Source organism: Atractosteus spatula, chromosome 1 (genome assembly GCF_055471065.1).
Source record: "Atractosteus spatula isolate fAtrSpa1 chromosome 1, fAtrSpa1.hap1, whole genome shotgun sequence".
NCBI classification, from domain to species: Eukaryota; Metazoa; Chordata; class Actinopteri; order Semionotiformes; family Lepisosteidae; genus Atractosteus; species Atractosteus spatula.
This window is the reverse complement of record NC_142706.1, coordinates 53,802,609-53,823,110: the sequence shown is the minus strand read 5'-3', so window position 1 is coordinate 53,823,110 and position 20,502 is coordinate 53,802,609. Positions and strand designations below refer to the sequence as shown.

The following is a 20,502-nucleotide window of genomic DNA, read 5'->3' as shown; positions in this document are numbered from 1 at the left end:
GGGGTACAGTTTTATTCCTCTTTAAATTAGACTGAATTCCTCTCAGTTCGACTGCAAAAAAATAATTTTTGTGGAAAATCTCATTAATCATTGCAAAAGTGGAGGTGAGAAGAACTGAGAGAGCATTAGAAGGTACATCTGAAGGTACCCAATGCAACTCTTTGCTTTCAAAGAGGCGCAGGTTATGAAGACAACTTGTATCTCTATTGTGTTCCAGGAAATCACCCCCCCAGACCTCATCATGTTGTGTGAGATTTATACGCACTGTTTTCATGTTTTCATTCAGAGTTATAAATTAGGTCATTCAGAGTTATAAATTAGGAGCACAACAAAAGAAATTAATGCTTCTTCAGTGTCTGGTGTAAGTTTGTATGCAAATGTGGGTATGACTTTTCAAGCCACAATTTTTTAATTTAATTGTAATTTTCCCTCGAGTGCAGCAGTGTGGAGACAATGGGAAGTGGACCTGAAAAAATGCTTTCGGTGCTGTGGAAAAAATAATAGACTCTGCATGCTTGATTTCACACCAGTTTCAATCAGCCTGAGACTGAGTTGTGGGAGTGGCTACTGGGTGTATTCCCTAATGCAATTAAAACGCAACACCCCTAATGCTAGTCTCTGTCTCTGTTTAAAACAGTCATTTCTGATTCATCTTTGTCTTACTCTTGTCATGGTCTTTTGTCCTTTTGAACCGACTCTACTTTAGTGTACAGTAGTATTTATTTGCCTGTTATGACTGACAGATCAGTGATATGTAATGGGTTCTGACATGCATTGCTTTAAGTAAGTTTATTATAGACAGAGGAACATAATTTCAAACAGTGTAAAAATAGAACCAATAATGTTAGTCTTATTTTTTCATGATGTGTAACAATTCTTTTAAATAAATTTTTTCACTAGTTGAGTATAGTCCATATTTTTTGTTTCAATAACATAAGCATTTTGTGTTTCAGTGGTACATGGTGACAATAGTGCACATCTACAATCGCTGGAAAAACAGTGAAATCAGTTGCTATGTAAATGGTGAACTTGCATCATATGGGGACATAACGTGGCTGGTTAATACTAGTGATGTAAGTAACAGTGTTACAATTAAAGTCTATGTTCTGTGCTGCAACAAATCCACTTAATCACCTACACAGCACATTCCAACATATGTTGTCAAATGTGGAAGTCAATCTAAAGAAAAATAATTCTGAAAATGTTTTTTTTTTAACATGGACTTTATTTAACTTCTTTATAGTCCTCTGGACTATACATGACAGTGTTAACAGTTTCAGTAAAGCACTCGTAGTGTTCTTTTCCTTTTGGCGTGTGTCTGAAGTAGAAGTAAGATTTTGATTGCTGGATTTACAAAAATATTTTGGGAATTGTTTGTCAAATTGTCATTTGATAAAGTAATTATGGTTTGATCGGTTCTTCACTTCTCACATCGGTCCATCTAAGTATTTGTTTCATTTTGTTAAGACAATAGCCTGTCATTGAATTAACTATCTATTCTGATGTTATTCAGAATATCTTCTGGGTTTATTAACTTGTTAACCTTTTTACAAGATTCATTGTTCCTTTTTGATTAGGTAAGAAATGCTGTAATGACAGCAAGCCAAGGATTTTAAATAGGCTTGAATATTTCAGTTTTGAAGAACTCGGGCAGATTGCCAGCTGTACTGATTTCTTGGATCACAGTGTTAGTTTCTTTGAAAACAAAGGCACTGTGAATTGGCAAACTAGAATGGGGCACATTTCAAGCTATTGCGGTCCTTCATTCTGAAAGTTCTTTGAATCTTGCTCAGTGTATGGAAATGCAGTACGTCTTACTTTAAAATAAGCCAAGCCCATGTTAAATAAATTTATTCAAGCTGTAGCTGGTGCTGTTTGTGGTCTTCCTGAAGTGTGTTAACACAATCGGGCTTTAGCACTTAGTTTCCCAAATGGGTAGGTGGGCTGAATGGCCCATTTGTAACCTAACTTAAGTTCTGGGTTTTGCTTAGGTAAAAACTTTTTCTTATCAGTAATGATCTCCTCATGTTTCTCAAGTTTCTTTTCCCACTGTTTTGTTCCTAGACATTTGACAAGTGTTTCCTGGGGTCGTCGGAGACCGCTGATGCTAACCGAGTATTCTGTGGTCAGATGGGAGCAGTCTACCTCTTCAGCGAAGCCCTCAGCGCAGCCCAGATACTTGCTATTTATCAGCTGGGTCCTGGATACAAGGTTACTTTTGTAGAAAGGTTTTCGATATCTAGCCAACTATTAGGGCCTACATAGAACAGACAGTTGGAAAATGGAATATAATGCAAAAGAGTGGTGATTCATTCGCACACTTTAAGTATTAAGTAACACGATACTGGTCAATGGATGCATACAGATGTGTTCTTTAACTTTTAGTCTTTTTGTTGTTGGGCAGTTATTTCTCTGATGTGTCTCCAAATGATATCATTTTCATTTTTAGTTTGTCATTCTGATTTTGAGGTGTGATTGTGTTCTATTCACTTCAAAAAGACAGTCTTCGGAACTCATCTGATTTTAATTCAATATATTGATGCAGTAATCAAATCAAAATTCAAACACTTTCAAGGACTTCTGCAGGGAGGGTTACCAGGCTTTAACCTTTAGGGTTGCTTAGTTTTGCTTTCATCAAATATTTCTTGTATGGTCCTGGATAATATTCTGTTTTATGGTAGACAGCAGCTGGTCAGGTTCTTGAGAGCACAGGAGTGTCTATGTATCTTATTAGGGAGTTTTCCTCTACTCTGAGAAGTAGTGATAAAACACATTTTTATCACATTGTTCTACCAGAACCAAGCCCTCAAAATGTATTCCTTTTTCATCAACAGAGGATATCCCAGCAGTGTTATTGACAGGGCCCTTGCCCGAGCCAAAAACACCTCTCGGGAACATCAACTCAATCGGGAACTCCCGCCGTAACAACCGCATTCCTTTGGTGCTTCCCTACCACCCCAACACACTTCCTATCCCCAGGACTATAACGACAACTTTTCCATCCTACAGGATGATCCCTCAATTGGGGCCCTCTTTTCTGACCGCCCCATCATCTAATCTGCATAACCTTCTTGTTCACAGCTCCCTTGACCGCCCTCAGCAACCATCCACACCAGGCACTTTCCCTTGCAACAGAGCTCGCTGTATCACCTCTAACACCACACTCATTCAAGGCCCCTCAGGACAATTCCGGATCACTCAGATGGCATCTTGTACCTCCAGCAACCTTATTTACTATATATCTTGCAGTAAATGCCCAGCCATCTACATTGGAGAAACAGGAAGGAGACAACTAGACTGCTTCAGAGAACATGTTAGGGCTGTGAAGATTAAAGATCTCTCCAAGCCCATTGTCTCTCATTTCACCTCTGATGGCCATGACCACTCTAATCTTTCTGTCTGTGTTCTCAAAGACAGTTTTCCGAACTCATACATCAGAAAGACCACCGAAACCAAAATTATCCTGCAGCTAAGATCACACCTTCCGCCTTCTCTTAATGAAAGACTGCTTTTCTTCTAAATTCTCGCAATTAATTGTAGGTTTCATTTCACACCTCTCTTCACCTATCCTGACTTCACACCTCTTGATTGGCCTCTCTTTCTGTCCCCTGCTCCCGCCTCTCGCTCCTCCTCTCTCCCAGCTTTTGTTCTCCCGTTACATTACCTTTTCTTACTGCCCTGTCTTTCTCATACCTGAAGAAGGCCTCACGGCTGAAAGCTGTTTTCTTTCTTCTTTTTTTCAGCGTGGAATAAACCTATTATTTGTTCCTTTGCAGCCTACGCATGCTGGCGCAGCTCCCCACCTGAACTACATTGTTCTACTGTCATACATACAAAATACATTTTATATCAGATCTACAAAAATGTGGTACATTTTCCAAAAAATACTAAATATTAAATACAGTGTACATATTTATATTTCTTATTTTTGTCAAAGTGAACTTTTGATTTTAATCCCTGAAAGTACTGATATTAAAAAAACAAAGTCTACCATTTTATGAAGGTAGTCACCTCTAGTTGAAAGCTTAATCATTGACTTTTACTTGGTTTCTTTTTCCAGGGCACTTTCAAGTACAAGGCAGAGAGTGACCTTCTGTTTGCTGAGCACCATAAGATGTTGCTCTACGAGGGGAAGCTGTCCAGTACCATTGCATTCATGTACAATCCCAGAGCTACAGATGCCCAGCTTTGCCTGGAGTCTTCCCCCAAGGACAACCCCTCAATTTTTGTGCATTCGCCTCATGCCCTTATGCTGCAGGTAAAGTCTTCGTGTGCTGCTTGATCTCGGTTGGAATCCCTGTTGAAATGGAATCATTATTGGGTTTCTGTAAACATTTATGCTTTGGCGGATCTGAATCCTCTGACGGAGATGCTGTCATGTTTCAGCAGAATGTTATTGACATGATGAGGATGGAAGGAAGATGATTCGGAAGGTGCATGTAATTAAAAACAATAGCAAGTGCAAATGACTTCACTTTTCTGGTGTACATGTTTTTTATACAGTGTACTTTAATTCACAAGGTGTTTTCGAGTGATTGGAGCAGATTTGGAAGCTTAAAACTGACCTAAACGTGATTTCTAGAAGAACAAACACGTGACATTTGTGACATAATACAAGGAGTGACATTTTGTGCCTTTAGAGTTGGATACAAAGACGATTGCAAAAAGGAGGACTTGTGCTATTATATACTGTAAACCTTAGAGCAAAAGGATACTGTACTCCATAACGGTTTTTCTATGTTAAATCATTTTAGCATCTGTTACCAAATAATGATGTTCTACAACTGCATCTCATTCCAGAGTGAAAGCCCATTAGGTGTTCTGAATGCTTTTATGTAGCAGTCTTGTCTTGCAGGGTTTTCATTTGTTTTCATAACTAAATGATTAACCTGGGTTTAAGATATTCGAGCATTAATTTTATAGTTAGTGTTTTCCTCTATAGGATCTTTGTACGTCATTTTCTTGCACATAGCAGATTAGTCAGATGTAATTCTTTTGATTTACAGTATACCATGTAACACAAAGTAAAGCTCAGCTCAGGTGAACCAGTATTACAGCTTCAGAAACTTCAAAACAGCTCTCCGGTGCTGCTGACAAGTTATCATTTTAAGGTGTTTGATTTGTCACAAGAAATGTAAACTTTTCTTGTAATAATAACAATAATAATAATAGTAACAAGAATTATCAAAAATCAGATAAAATACTAAATTATGTTTAGAATTAGTTTAAATAGATTCTTTGTAAATGGTTATTTTATAGTTTGCATAAGAATGGTATTTCCACTGCAGGGCTTGTGTTCTTTTTTGTCTCTGCAGTATTTCTGAAAAGGTGCTTTATGTACTATATAATCCATATTTTTGTCACAATTACATTCTGAAAAAAAGTTCAATTCTATTTCATACTTAGAGAAGATACCTTGTAAAATGTTATGAACGACCCAAAACTCACTTTTGGAAGTATCATTCAAAAACGTCTCCGAGTTAAAAAGCATTTTAATTGCAGAATTAATTTTCTGTGTCCCATTTTGTAAAGAACCAAGACTTTATTCAATGTTACTATCAAAACCTCATGATCTTTGTTCCGTTTTAATACTCGGGAACTGGGGGTAGTGTTTTGCCGTGGAAGGTATTTCTGATCTGAGGTGTTTTGTTAACAGGATGTCAAAGCAGTGGTCACGCATTCAGTTCAGAGTGCGATCCATTCCATTGGAGGAGTGCAGGTTCTTTTCCCTCTGTTTGCACAGCTCGACTACCTCCAGCACGGTAGTGAGGAAGTGGACACCACAGTCTGGTAACAGCCCAGTTTAATGCTTACACACCACCATGTGAATGACTCTCCTCCTTCCTTGTACTGCCTTGTCAAATCAATGCATGTTTTTTTTTTGGAAAGTTGTACTTCCAATATAAAAGTAAGGCTCAGCTTTCCTCATAAGATTTTAATTGTTCAATGATGGTACCTATTGATAAAACCAGTTTATGCATTTAAACATTCTTTTTATAATTGACATGGACTAATTTCTTTAGATTATTTGAATTCTTACTGGAATCAGCTAAAAATACAGAAAACCAAAAACCATATTTCCTTTGCACGTTGTAGTCTTGAATCAAAATGCAAATTCCTTTTTTTTCTGCTGGTTCAGTATGGACATAGCAGATTTTGGAATTCAGTTCTCTATCCGAGTAAGATAGAGGTCTATCTTATTCATTTCAAAGTAGGTAACCCACATCTTAGGAGGAGAACTGCTCTGCAGATTTATTCTTCAAAATTCTGTTTTTAGAAACGAAAACCAGGTCTCTCCACAGAGGGAATCAAAGTGACAGTCTAGTTTAACACCAACACAATTTGTTCCACATCTGCCATAGACCATGATGTGCTAGTCTAGCGTAGCACTGGCTAAGTAGTCAATTTTCATTCTTCCACAGAGCTGAGTTTCAAATTCATTGATTGGCTTCTCTTTATTGTCTTTACCTAGCTGCACTCTGCTGTCATTTGTCATGGAGCTGCTGAAGAACTCTGTGGCCATGCAAGAACAAGTCCTTGCCTCCAAGGGATTTCTAGTAATTGGGTACAGTTTGGAGAAGGTAAAGAACACCTCAGCCATTTACACCACTGATGTTCTTGTTAACCGCTTCAAAGAAGAAAGACTAAAGCAGTGTTTCCCCGAACTCTTGCACCAGACTCCCAAGATAGCACAACATTGAACCAGCATCCTGTAATGAACCACTGTTTTCACCTAAAAAGTCTTAATTTCCATATAACTTTTAGTTATGTATTATAGATTTAGTTTGGTTGAGTAAGAATGATGTGATTTAACAATAGAAAACTGTCAAAATGTGTTCACAAAGTCTTTAAAACTGAAACTGGCTTCAGGTGGAGAAACAAACTGACACGTATATAAAAATGATCACTACTTGTTTCCTGTCTGCTTATTTTGAAAAGAGAAAAGGAATGCGGGTTCTTAAATTATGCCTGTCTTTGCAAGACTGGTACTTTGTTGAAGATTTTGCAAAGCGGGTTAAAAAAATTCTAAAAACATTTTAACAATAAAACCAATGTTAAGGTGCAGTAAAAGTGACAACACACCTATGATAAGGCTGTTTAAAAAATAAAACCTATTTTAAAAAGAAATGTTTCTTACAAGAATTCAAATAACTGCCTGTGCAAGATCCTAAAAGCTTCACTGCAACACTATTTAACTGTATTTGCTCTAAATGTAAACATTGTTGTAGGCCAAAGCATTATAAACACATTCCTTAGTAACTGTTAATAAAGTATTCTGCAGTCCAAAAACAGAATCACGTTTTTCTCATTAAGGACTGTCTGAAGGCAAGAGCGACATGTTGTCTTAAATAGAGTGCAGTAACGGCAAAGGCCACTACATAAACATGCTGTTAAATAGCTGTAAATCCAAAATTACAGATCACCCTCATTTCCTATGTACACAAAAACAAAGTTGAAATAGGAGAGCCTGTCTTTGTGATGAGATTTTGCTTCTGTAAGCTGGATGCCAGATATGGTTGTTTTCTGTTCTTCATCCATTTTAGGTCAGCAGTTGGCATATACTGTAGTACTTCAAAAGAAATGACGGAGAAAGGGAAGTTTACTACAGTTTACATTGCAGTTAATTTTTAAAGCCACAGATATAATTATGCAATTCTTGAAATTTATGTCCTGTATGTAGACACCATGTCATTTATAGCTTCCAATCTAATTTTTTTTTAAAAAATAAAAAATGTCAGTCATAATATTTGATAGATCTCCATACTGAGAAACTTTTATGTATAGAGGATCTATATATGTGGTGTTTATATCTTTAGTCTTTGTAGAATTTTAATACAGCTCTAGTGCAGGAAGCCTCCTCATATTAATGCTTATCATTATCAAGCCAATACTTATTTCTTAAGCTTCTGCCTGAGATGGATCTTATAGTACAATGATTGCACTACATGCTAATCATGACAGTCATGTTGACTATCAAAATGAAAGCAATGTAAAAAACAAAGAACATTTCCATTTCCATAGCTGTCGTACATTTGTCCAGAATGAAGAGGTCAGGTGTGATACATTCCTAGTGAATACGCTCAGAGAGGATAAACCCAGATTATTCTGGTTGCTTCTATACTGAGTGATCTTTAGTACAGTGTTAGTATATTTTCCATCTTATTATGGTGTTACTCATTTTTCTGTCCTTTTGGAGGTCCATGTCTACTAGGGGTGTATTTTCACACTATAATAAGGTTGTCCTGTATTATGGTAATGAGTTGTCACGACAGTCACAAGACCTTGTGGTCATACCATGACTTATGCAGTGAACCTGTTTTGAGAAATGGTTCATGGCCCAAATTGGAGCCACTGTCTGAAAGCAAGATGGCAATATATGTATAAAAGTAAATTTAACTTTTATATTAATGTTTAAAATACAGTAGTTATAGTTTTCGTAAAGCAGTAGACGTGAAGGGATATGGTCCTAAATTATCTGTAAAGAGCAACTAAATGATACCTACATGCTATTATGCAAAAGTAAATCCACTAAGTGGATCTTCAATAATATTGGATTGAAACTGATGAAACTACACATGATACATCTGTCTCCACTGTTTTTCAGCCTGTATCAGTTTTTAAACAGTTGTCATTTGTTTTGGGTCACAAATTGCTTTACTGGTTTCTGTCGATATCTCTTCTTAAAATCTCAGAATTTTGGAAAATGGTTATTTGATTGATTTCTCTAATTTAGGACGTGCCCATGCTTTTTTGTATAGACTTACCTTTGTTTTTTTTTATAAAGTAATTCATTGAGGCAGTTTAACCATAATTACTTTTACTGATTTACTGTAGAAACACCTCACAATAACGTAACCTGGTCCATGTAAGCATCTCATTTACAAATTACAGTTGGGAAATTACCCAGTTTCTTTTTCCTTTTCAGTCCTTCCAAAATGATATTTGTTTTTCACCTGCTGTATGGTGTCAGGTGCTCGTGTATCTGTGCGCTTCTCCAGCCTGAGTAGGTGGGGGCTCACTCAATTCCAGCGACGGCACATGTGCCAATCAGTTTTACTTGGTTGATCACCACCCCCCAGGAGTGACTTGAGGTGATGTCAGTGGATCTTGCTGTTAAGAGAGTGCTTTATGTAGGAAAACCTGTAAGCTGCCTGTCCAAAATGTCACAATGCCTGCTGCAGGGCTGCCTTCTGTCTTCTGGAATGACCTACTGTGAAACAGCATTGGTGCTCAGCTTTGATGCAGGGACTCAAACCCGAAATGGAACTTACTTGCGTAGAGCAATTGTAGAAAAGCGGCTCATGCTGGATGGTACAGTATATACTGTAGTGTGTAATCCTGGAAATGTGCAAAGCCTTGCACATACGCTTTTACAGATTTGTTTTGTGTAAAAAATAAATAGAGGGGCTGATACAATTTTAAAATGGTTATCAAATCAAAATCAGTTTCTGTCCCAGCCCGCTATGCAAGCCTAAATGTTAATGGCAGTTTCACCCCATTATGTATCACTGCACATGGTTTCTTCTTCCTGCACATCTGGATAAAACAGTAATATGCGGCAAGCTTAAATGGGACAAATATTTGTATCAGGTTCTGTTTTTTGTAGGCAGTGCATTTTTAGAGTTCTTCCTGTAATTGAAGTTTAAGCTGCATAAGAGCAAGGACGGAACCTGTGTCCTAATAAACAAGATCTAATATAAAGACTAAATCACAGTAAAATGGATAGTCACCAAATGGGAACCTCTTTCATGATACAAGATTAGAGCATCGCTATACAAGGAGAGATTTCTTCTAGCCTGATGGTTCCAGCAGTTTGGATTTAAATATTTCCACAAATGCATAGGTCAAGAAGTTCCTTGCAACTAAAATTTGAAGTCCAATACTCTTTCAGTGTTCAGGTTACCTGGAGAGGATCGGGATCTGTTTTCATAGTCTGTACAGAGAGGTTCCTTTCTCACACTCCAGATCCTTTCCTTCAGTCTCCCTCTCTGTGACCCTTTCCCGTTCTTTGCTTGGTTTCTCTGTGTTGCATCCTATTTATTCTGGCATTTCCTGGCTCGTTGACCTCGCCCAGAATAGTTTGGTCACTAAATATTTATGTACCAAGAAGGTAATGCAAAGATTAAAACAGAGAATTAGTTTAGCCTGAGTTAACAATTAGTACCATACTTTTGATCATTTGTTTCTTTGTCCTCATTCCTGACTCAAGGACATAAACAACTGCACTTAAGACAATGTCTATTCTTTTGAAAATACAAACAGAGATTAATAGATAAATTAATTAATATCTGGATTAATTTTGTTAATCTCCAGCTAATCTCAAACATACAATATTTCCATTCATTTGAGGCTGATTACACACTTACTATGAATAGTGCTCATTTGGCTATACATTTAATTGGTTCTTCATATAAATCTGAAGGAACCTATCTTCAGGAGAGGTTTTTTCAACAGTAATTTTTTGCAGCCCTGTGCAGCATTCATTATATGTGTTTTTTTTAAGCACAAAATATTTTTAATTATTATATTAAGAAATGTATTCGTGGAATTTTGGGAGCTCAAAGTATTTGAGAGTTTTATCATTAGTAGTTGATGAATTTGTAAGTCTGCAGCCAAAGAGGTTATTATAAAAAGCAGAGGATGGATTAAAAGGAGTTCCTAAAAATATCTATACTAGTAAGGTGCTGTTTTCGCTCATTATTGCAAATGAGTTTCTTGATTATTTTTTCTAGTTGCGCAACTGACTCCTTTTAAGTAGAGATCTATGTATTGTACTAGTTTTAGAGACAGCTGTATACTTATTCTAAACAAGAATAAGAATGATCATTATGTCAGGAGTTAGTCTGCGCTACTTAATAATAACCCACAGAATATAGATTCTGTTGTGGAATTTGTATGTCAAATACTGGGAAATTCATTTCTGTCTTGTTTTGTCTGCCATCAGTCCTCTTTTCTGTTCTGTTTTTTTACAGGCTTCCAAAGCACATGCCACCCGACCTGTGCTGGAGTTATTCTTGGCCTTTGCCAGGTACCTGAGTAACTTGCAGAATGGCGTCCTCTTGCTAAAACAGCTATGTGATCACATCCTGTTCAACCCTGCTATCTGGATACATGCCCCAGCTAAGGTACAGTTACTGCACTGAAAGTTTATTTTATACATCTGCCTATACATGATAGTTTTCAAAAAGAAAATTTAGGTTATCTTGACTAAATGTACAGTATCTTTTTTGTATTATGTACATATTCCAAAACAAACGCCTTGCTCAGTTTTCTCTTGTTTAGTACAGATGTTTCCAACTAACAATTTTATTTAGAAGTACAGGATTTTGTCATGTCAAATTAGAGACCACTTATGCTAAATACTTTAATTATATGGAATCACCTAAATCTTTTAAAAGGTTTGCACATTCATAATGCCTGGTATATTTGCATGGTTCATTTTTGTAAGCTACTGCTCTATCTTGCGCGATTTGCTTGCTAGTTTTGTTAAGGTTTAGGTACCAGTGCATCATGGATTGTGCTTTAGTTATTTGTTATTTAGTCATACCTGGTATGTGACTCGTTGTGCTGTGAAACAAAGAAACATTAACAAATAAAAAAACTCTGTGGCCTCCTAAGTTACCACAGTCATAGTTCTTGTGTGTCTCAGAAAATGATAAAAGAAAATATACAAATCGCGGGGAGTAGTAGAATAGGTTGAGTGGGAAGGGCGCGAGTACACTTAATTTACTTTCTAGTCAGTTATTACCGTGATGTAATAAACTTTATTACAGTATATTAGCTATGCAATTATTATAGTAAGGTAAGATGTAAAACATATGAGGATTGCAAAAAATTTGCTCTAATACAGGGTAATTTATAATATAAGGATTTAATATGTTGCACCTTTCTCAAATTATAGGGGGGAAACAGTGGTTTTTAAAGATTCCAGTACTCATTTTCATTATAAATACCAATAATTACTACTTACTACCAATAATGACTAATACTGACAAGCAGAAAAATGCTTGTTTTGTGAGTCGCAGAACCATATGCTATTTTCTCCATAAGGAATTAAGTTCAGTTGAAGTTTTCAAATTCATTCACGGGAGCTTCAAGATACTTAATTGTCACGAATACTGAGGTTTGAATGGATGTTTAGATCTGTGACATCTGCAAACTTTTGTCCTCCCTCCCTGTTTGGTATGTACAGGTGCAGCTGACACTGTACACCTATCTCTCCACTGAGTTCATCAGCACTGTTACCATCTACAATGCAATCCGCAGAGTCGGGACCGTCCTGCAGATTATGCATACTCTGAAATACTACTACTGGGTTGTGAATCCACAAGACCGCAGTGGAGTCACACCTAAAGGCTTGGGTAAATGTGCATCTGTTTTTGGTTACTGCTCTCAATGTCCTTTCCATGGCACATAACGGTGTCAGGTTCTTTTTGTGCATCGTTAATTTACACTTAGATTTAAGACTCCCCACCTCACCAACTGGAAATGCGTAAATTATAACTCTATCATAGGACAGCCACCCACAAAAAAATGAAATATATACTGTATTTATGAGATTTCCGGTGTTGTCATGTTTCTGAAAATAGCCAGTTTCTTAAGAAAATCTGACTATACTTTTTGACTCTGATTAACAGGCTTCATCTTCGCTTATTGATTGATTTTACAGTATTGCTTTGCAAATAAAATCATTGTGGTTTTCTTATACTCCTGATGCATATCTAGTAGCCTGTGAAACTTTGGTGGATGATGTGGCTCTGGCTACAAGTGGCTGATACTTTGATCAGAAGAGTCCCATTTTGTGTCACAAAGTTTCACACTATTGAGCTCCATTGTGTTTATTTTGCTCTAAAGTCAGCGTTAATGTTTTTACTCTTAAAAATACAACCAAAATAAAATTTTCAAAACTTAAACCTGAAAGAAAAGTTGTCACTTGTTGATTGCACAGTTAAATATTCATACTTAATAATAAAAGGTTATTTACTCTTTCAACATAAAATAAATAATTTGTTGCCAATGACCTGATGTATGGATTTATAGCAACGTGTTTGAAATAAAAAATATTCACTGTGGCAGGCCTACTGATTCAATTTTATCTGTTTAGATGGACCGAGACCCAGCCAGAAGGAGATCCTTTCTTTGCGAGCATTCCTGTTGTTGTTTGTCAAACAGTTAATAATGAAGGTGAGTTTAAAACATTTGGACAAGTCAAGCCGCTTGTGAAATCTGGGATTCCTTTCAAATGCTTTGTATGTTTTGGCCTGTTTTCCTTGAAATGTCTCTGCAGCCCCTTCTGTGTTTCTAATAACATCCTTTAGATTACTGATAATTGAGGCAGCCCTTATGTCCTTTTTGCTGGTGAAGACACATCTTTATCCATTTCTGCTGCATAAAAAGAAATCAATGCTCTGTCTAAATCAAGAACAAAACTGCAAGCTTTGCAGTTGCTTTTTTCTGTAGCATAGGCGTGGAATAAGTTCAGAAATATCTCTTAATTCTTAATATATACAACAAATAAAATTCATATCCTATGACTTAAATATGTATTTTGGACAATCTGTATAATTGTGGGCATTAAGAAAATAGACTTCAGCTGATTGCTAAACTGTTTAATAAAATGAAGAGCGACAGGACACAAGGAATTACATCTCTGTTAAGTATGTGTTTTCGTCTTAGAAATTGTTTAATCTGTGGTGCTGTGCATTCTGTAGAAAAATTAAATTTAAATTGTTCTAAATAACTGCTATTCTGCGTGGATTCTGGTATTCACCTGGAATATGTGGTCAGGTCATCAGGACTGCACTGAAAAGTCCAGAACTGGGAATAGCTGTTGGCTAACATCTCTGCAGACACCCTTGGCTGTTCGTTGTTAGACGCAAGCAGGGATCAGTCGGTCATTCTCCTGCTTTGGCAGGGCAACGTGATGATTTTGAAGTGTGGGCCCTGTCTTGCGGATTGGCCTCTGGGATATCGTTTCAGCACTTTCATAGTCTGGCTTCTCGACGAGATGTTCTTGAGATGGCTGGAAAAACAGATTCAGTTGTACTTGAACAGTAACTGCAGCTGCTTCGTGGGGCCTTGAAAATGGGAGTCTCAGGGTTATCGTTTTCAAAAGGCAATGTAAAGGAAAATTCAAAGTGTCCTTGAAAGAAAATTTTGGTGGGCAAGTTGTATTGTTTTCACAAAACATTAGATATTTTCCCTTGCTATGTCCAAGTTGCGATTAAAATGCTTTATGGGGTTTCTAATGTCTCGGGTTAAAGTTTGGCAGTCTCTCCCATGCTGGACTGGTATTCTTGATTTTTTCTTTGTTTTCTGTTAATGTGAGTATACTGCTGTGGATAGTACTGCTTACTGCTCCTAAAGCAAGACTGGGTTTTCTTTTATTCCTGTTTTTAACTTTTTTTTTCTGTTTCTCTGTTAGGATTATGGAGTGAAGGAAGATGAACTCCAGAGTATTCTCAACTACCTTCTTACAATGCATGAGGTAATAAAAATAAATTACAACCAAATTGTTATAAATCTGTGTAGTGGGAATGCAGTCTTACTGGTTCTAGTATGTTACTCAAACAACATACTAAGAATTAACATTCTTCCAATTTGAGAAGCTATTTCAACATTTCTTCTCTCCATAAGAGCTTAAATAAAACTTTTAAAGTCTTATAAGTGAAATGTATGACTTTTAATCTCTGAAATGGTAAGAAAATTCTCAATTTATGTTTAACTAATCTTTTTTTCCTATTTTACCTCTTCTTGTCCATAATTACATGAGAATAGTATTACTATAAGCTGAATTTGTCTGCACTTTTCTATATATAATTCCTATTGGGAAGTTAAACTGCCTCCTTTCCAGTATGTCTGCAGTTTTCCTGGATTTTGTGATTCTTGTGATTTTTGTGAGATCGCAGAAAAGACATTTAATTGCCAGCAACTACTGCTGCACGCTGTATTGTTGTGCATTTGATAAGCTTTGATTTGATTTCTGCACTATGACATCCTTCACACTCCAGCCTTTCTACAGCTCTCTTACCACTAGATGGCACTCTTGCCATCGTTTTTAACTGTATACAGATCAGATCACTTTATTGGCCATCTACAATTTCTTGCATTAGGAATTTGTCTTTTCGCATACCCCAGCTTGCTCTCCATGAGACACAGACACACAGACAGGGAGAGAAGCTTGGGGTCAGAGCGCAGGGTCAGCCTTGGCACAGCGCCCTTGGAGCAGTTGGGGTTAAAGGCCTTACTCAGTAGGATTCCTCTGTCGGCCACAGGATTTGAACCGGCAACCTTCCAGCTACAGGCGCAGATCCTTAGCCACTGCTCCGCCCTCCTGTCGCTTCAGTTCAAAAACCTTTTGTCATCTAATTGTAGAATAAACTTGATTAATCATTAGGAAAATCAAAGAATCAGTGCATTTTGGTAAATATCTTCCTAGAATAGACACAATGATTTCAAGAAAGTATTTTATAGAACCAATTAGTTTGTCATTGAATTAGTTTGCACAATTGTCTGTTTCCTTGCTCTGCAGTTGATGTAGGGTTTTTAATGTATAGTTGATTTTTTAATCATATTCACACTTTGTGTTTAATAAAAATATGCAATTAGATATAATTCAATTAGAAAAACAACAGTTATGTGCATATTGTTTTCATGTGGTTGATGATGGGGATGGCCCTGGACTCGTGTTTTCACGTTTAACGGCTGTCTTTCTTAATTTATTATGTTCTGAAGCAGCCTCTTTTTTCAAACAATTTAAACAACAAATTTAAACAAATTTTTAATTGTTTATCAATTTGTAGTAATTAGATATTAACTAAAATAAGTATACAGAGGAAGAAGTATGCTTATAGTAATTAGTCTTTGGTTGTGTGAGGTTAAGAGTCTATTAATCATCCATCCATCCATTTTCTAACTGCTTTAACCAAAACAGAGTCATGGAGGAAGCCGGAGCCTATCCCGGCAAGCAGCCGGCACAAGGCAGGGTACACCCTGGGTGGGACAACAGTCCATCACAGGGCACACACAGACACACACACTGGGCCCGGTTTTACAGAAGCCAGTTAACCTGCCAGTATCTCTCTGGACTGTTGAAACAGGAGCATCCAGAGGAAACACATGTGAACAGTGAAAGAACATACTAACTACATGCTTATAACACCCCTGGTCTAAAATTGAACCCAGGGCCCCAGCACTGCGAGGCAGCAATGCCTACCACTGCGCCACTGTGCCGCCCTTCTACTGATCAATCAAGTTTAATTACCAATGCGATGTACTTTCTGTGTGTCAGATGCTGTTCATTTATGTCCTTGATGCTTGAATAACAACATTACGCCTGTTTATCCAAGTGTTGGTTTGCCTCTATGCAACGTCATGATGGAATTGTACAGGAAGTGCTAATTGAACACATATTAACAGAGTGTTTATCAGGACAGTAATAATGCTAATGGGTTTCTTTTGCGTTTGTTTTGCCAGGATGACAATTTAATGGATGTGCTGCAGCTGTTGGTTGCCTTGATGGCAGAGCATCCTGGCTCCATGGTCCCTGCCTTTGATCAGCGCAATGGAATACGGTGAGGTTCCTGAACCCAGGCCCTGTTATGTCACAGCATCGTGTAATGAATGCGCCTGGCTTGATATTAAAACACTGATATCAGCTGTGTAAAACTGACTCTTCCAAGACCATAAAAGTGGTTCACGAGAGCCAGTACATATTCTTCATTTTCATCAGCTGCACAGACCAGGCCTGCTTAATCTGGGAAGTATTTGAATTAGGCTTCCTTCATGATTTATTTACTGTTTTGTAACAAATCTAATATTCTAAGCCTCATTATCTTTGTTTAGTTGCCAAAGAGTTAGAATTACACATTTTACTCCAAATCCAACAATCTTGGTTTTGTCTTCTGACCTAACCTTGGTATGAAGATTGTTAATAGTATAAAGTAACATTTTATGAATGACCTGCCACTGCTCCTGCTGTACTGCAGGAATTTCCTCTCTGATATAATTCTATCAAAGAAAGTCAAAGATGGTGCTTGAAAATTGTGAAACCTTTTTCCTATATTAATATTTGCATCAAAATGAAGGCTTTGGAGAGAGCAAAAGTGTAGTAAAGGTGAGCAAATTTTCAGGACAGTGTTGTTAAAAGCTAGTGTCTCAAAGGACTGTTAGAATATCATGATGATTTCAAGAATTTAATGTTTCATAATTTATGTAGGACAATGAAGTAACATTTTAATTTATCTATTGAGTGTAACACAAAATATTCTCACTTTCTATTCAGGCTTAAAAAACACAGGTGTTCTACCATAAATGTCAAAATGTTCTTTGTTATAGGATTTGTATCATTAAAAAAACATTAACAAGAAGAAAATCAGCTTGCTTATGGTATCTTTTAGTATTACTTTTCACCTTCTGTACTGCATCTAAATGTATTTTTGTTTCCTACCCTGTAGAGTCATTTATAAACTGCTTGCATCCAAAAGCGAAGGAATTCGAGTGCAGGCTTTGAAAGTTACGGGCTACTTTCTAAAGCATTTGGGTCCTAAGTGAGTATTCAATCTTGTTTATTTTTTAGGATTCCTTTTTAGCACTTTGGTAAAATCAACCAATAGCAAAATGCTTCATATCAGTGTTTTTAGATTTTAAAGTCAATTACTTAATAAGGTATTTTTCTTCTTTCTACTTTTCAGCGTGTAGTTATTCTAATCTTCTTCCATAATAAGACGTTTCACATTCCGTTTTCAGAACTGTGTCAGCATAGGATATTTTTGGTTGATGCTGCCAGTAATTAAAACTGTGCAACTAAAGCAGCGGGAATAATTTGCCTTCATATTACTAAACCAACATGCATTTGCAGCTCTGTTTCTTTAGTACCGCACATGTAATTCAGTCAAGCTGTGCTCCTAATAATGTTAAAAAAAAATCATTGTGTAAGTCGAAGGACCGCTCTGAACAGTTAGAGAAATCAAAGTTTGTCTATTAGGTTTTGTGCATGGTTGTTAACTCCTGTCCTGGTTAAATTATACTTATTATAATTAATTAAAATTAAATTATATATTATAATATATAATTTATAATTAAATTATACTGTGTTCTGACCCATCTCACTTTTCCACCTTATCTGCTGTGCAGCCAGACCGCTGGCACAGACAAGTAGCACGTGCCACCCAGGTGGGTGGTGCTGGTGCACTTCATGTTTACAGTGCTTCTAGACCCTTGGAGATAAAAAAACTTTATAAATGCAGTTAATTATCAATCATATATTTAAGCTACAGACCTAGGAGACAGCATTTGTTAGATTAAGCTTCCTTAACAAGAGCACAAAGTCATTTACTGTTCCATAAATGTGGAAAAAGCAATTATATCACTTAATAAAGGATCCATATAGACTGCTTTGCTTCTTGAAAGCTGTTCTACTTTAATAACAAATAACCCACTTTATAGCCTGTATTAGTTTGCTGTGCAGTCCAGGACCTGGTTGAAATAATCTTTTTCAGTTCTTTTTGATCTTCAAGCTTTGATCAATATTTTTCAACCGGTAGAGCCTGAAGAAGCAAACACTTTCTGATGGTACTTGTAAAGCTAGATATTAGCAGTGAAGCATAATATCTGCTAAGAGCAGCACATATGATTTTATTTTTTTGGGGGTGAAAGTTATTGGACTATATTAAAACAGCTTCTGAAAAGGGGTGAACGAACAGAATACTTTCTCTGTGGGTCACTTTTAAACTTGTGTTTGAAGACAGGAGGTTCTTTGAAGTCTTTTTTTGAGAAGCCTCTTAACTGGTAGAAAATCCTTACATTTACAGTAAGTTAGTTGGTTATAGAAAACACTGGAATTAGTACAGAGATGACATAAATATGAAAACCAAGGTGTTACAAAAAATACAGAACCTGTTAGGTTATTGGTCACAAGTGACTTTAATCCCTCTTTACATCATGCTGCTTGCATTGAGTAGGTTAGAATGAAAATAACTGAACCTTGTTATTTTTGTCATTGCAGGAGAAAGGCAGAAATCATGCTGGGACACGGTCTATTTTCACTCCTCTCAGAACGTCTGATGCTCCAAACAAACTTATTCACCATGACTACGTACAATGTTCTCTTTGAGGTAATGCAGCTCCGTCTTTGCTTACTTTGTCCTTTTTCTTGGTTTGTTTGATGTTTAGCCAGATTGTGCAGAATTAATATTTCCATTTGCCTTTTTGTTACACCGGTCTGAGGTGGTCAACGTTTGTAGTGTATGAAGATATTTCTGTTATCTTACCTTGTATGGTACTGGAATTGTCTTAGCCCCGGTGAAAAAATGAAAAATTGAGATGTTTTTTTTTTTTCAGAATTTCTTGTATTACCAGTATTATGTCAAGTTGACACGAACCAGTCAACAAGTTATAGATGTCTCCAGAGTACAGAAGAATTGTTTTAATATCAGGGGAATTATATGTCCTTATATGATACCTCATAAGATCTGTGGGCCTCTGGAATTATATAACGTGTCCAGTGAAGACCGCCTTCGTGGCTCTGGCTGAAGTAAGCCATAAGACCAAGAGAACAGTTGCTAGAGGGCCCATTATACCACTCTAGTCCATTTGATCCAAGGATCTCATCCAGCCGTACTGTGTATCAAGAAATATGTAATGCTGTATTTTCTTTGTTATTTTCACCTAATTGTTCTTAAATGTTAAAATATTTTTCTAGATTTTTTTCAAAATACATTTAAAGCCTGTTCTTCCTTTTATTATTCTTATAATGAAGTGTGTCATAGTAAATAATTTATACAGTACATTTCCTGCAAAGCTTTTTAAAAAATGAGTCTGAATTTCTGACCACGAAATTTCACGCTGTGAATGAGTTACCCTTTCACCCCGAGACTTGCCGAGCGAGGAAAATGTTTTTTTAATTTTCTTACTTGTAACATACAGTAGTGAAGTCTACTCTATCTACAGTGTAGTTCTTAATTCACAAATTCCTTTAATCGTTGTCTCATGCTTTGTCTTAGTGCACTATTTAACCCTACGTTAAAATATAAACTAATCTTATTTATGAAAAGATTTAATGTCTAGCATAACAGCATTGCATTGTGATTTATTTTTCGTGATTTCATTCTTATTTTTCCTTGCAGATCCTCACAGAGCAGATCTGTACACAGGTCATGCACAAACAGCATCCGGACCCGGACTCTTCAGTAAAGATCCTGAACCCACGTGAGTTTCCCTCTGCACTTGTACTGTATGATGGTGAATGTGTGTGTGTTCATGTGGGTAGGTCAAGATTATGGGGAAATCTCATGAAAGCACCATGTAGCACCAGAAAAGTTCAATAATAAATGTCAAATGATACAATAAGATGTAGTAATAAAGTTTAGCTAACACTTATGTATCGCTTAATACATAATAAATATATAATTAATTTTTCTTTATACAGTTATTAACTATTAATAGATCAGTTACAAAAATGTATAAATAAAGTTACCAAATGAAGTGAGTGTGTGTGAGTGA

The 20,502-nt window shown here is 36.6% G+C and overlaps 1 protein-coding gene across 8 annotated transcripts in view; it reads left to right on the top strand.

The window, feature by feature from the left end:
- The window catches only part of lrba (LPS-responsive vesicle trafficking, beach and anchor containing), a 289,988-nt gene that overhangs the window by 44,448 nt on the left and 225,038 nt on the right, over positions 1–20,502 (top strand). For all 8 annotated transcript variants that reach the window (XM_088910702.1, XM_088910752.1, XM_088910744.1 and 5 more), the window contains exons 7-19: positions 954–1,073; positions 2,065–2,211; positions 4,061–4,258; positions 5,657–5,790; positions 6,473–6,581; positions 10,974–11,126; positions 12,194–12,362; positions 13,106–13,185; positions 14,426–14,488; positions 16,477–16,574; positions 17,457–17,549; positions 19,007–19,115; positions 20,127–20,208. In XM_088910702.1, coding sequence (XP_088766828.1) covers positions 954–1,073; positions 2,065–2,211; positions 4,061–4,258; positions 5,657–5,790; positions 6,473–6,581; positions 10,974–11,126; positions 12,194–12,362; positions 13,106–13,185; positions 14,426–14,488; positions 16,477–16,574; positions 17,457–17,549; positions 19,007–19,115; positions 20,127–20,208 — 1,555 coding nt within the window. The remainder of the gene's footprint in view (positions 1–953; positions 1,074–2,064; positions 2,212–4,060; positions 4,259–5,656; positions 5,791–6,472; positions 6,582–10,973; positions 11,127–12,193; positions 12,363–13,105; positions 13,186–14,425; positions 14,489–16,476; positions 16,575–17,456; positions 17,550–19,006; positions 19,116–20,126; positions 20,209–20,502) is intronic.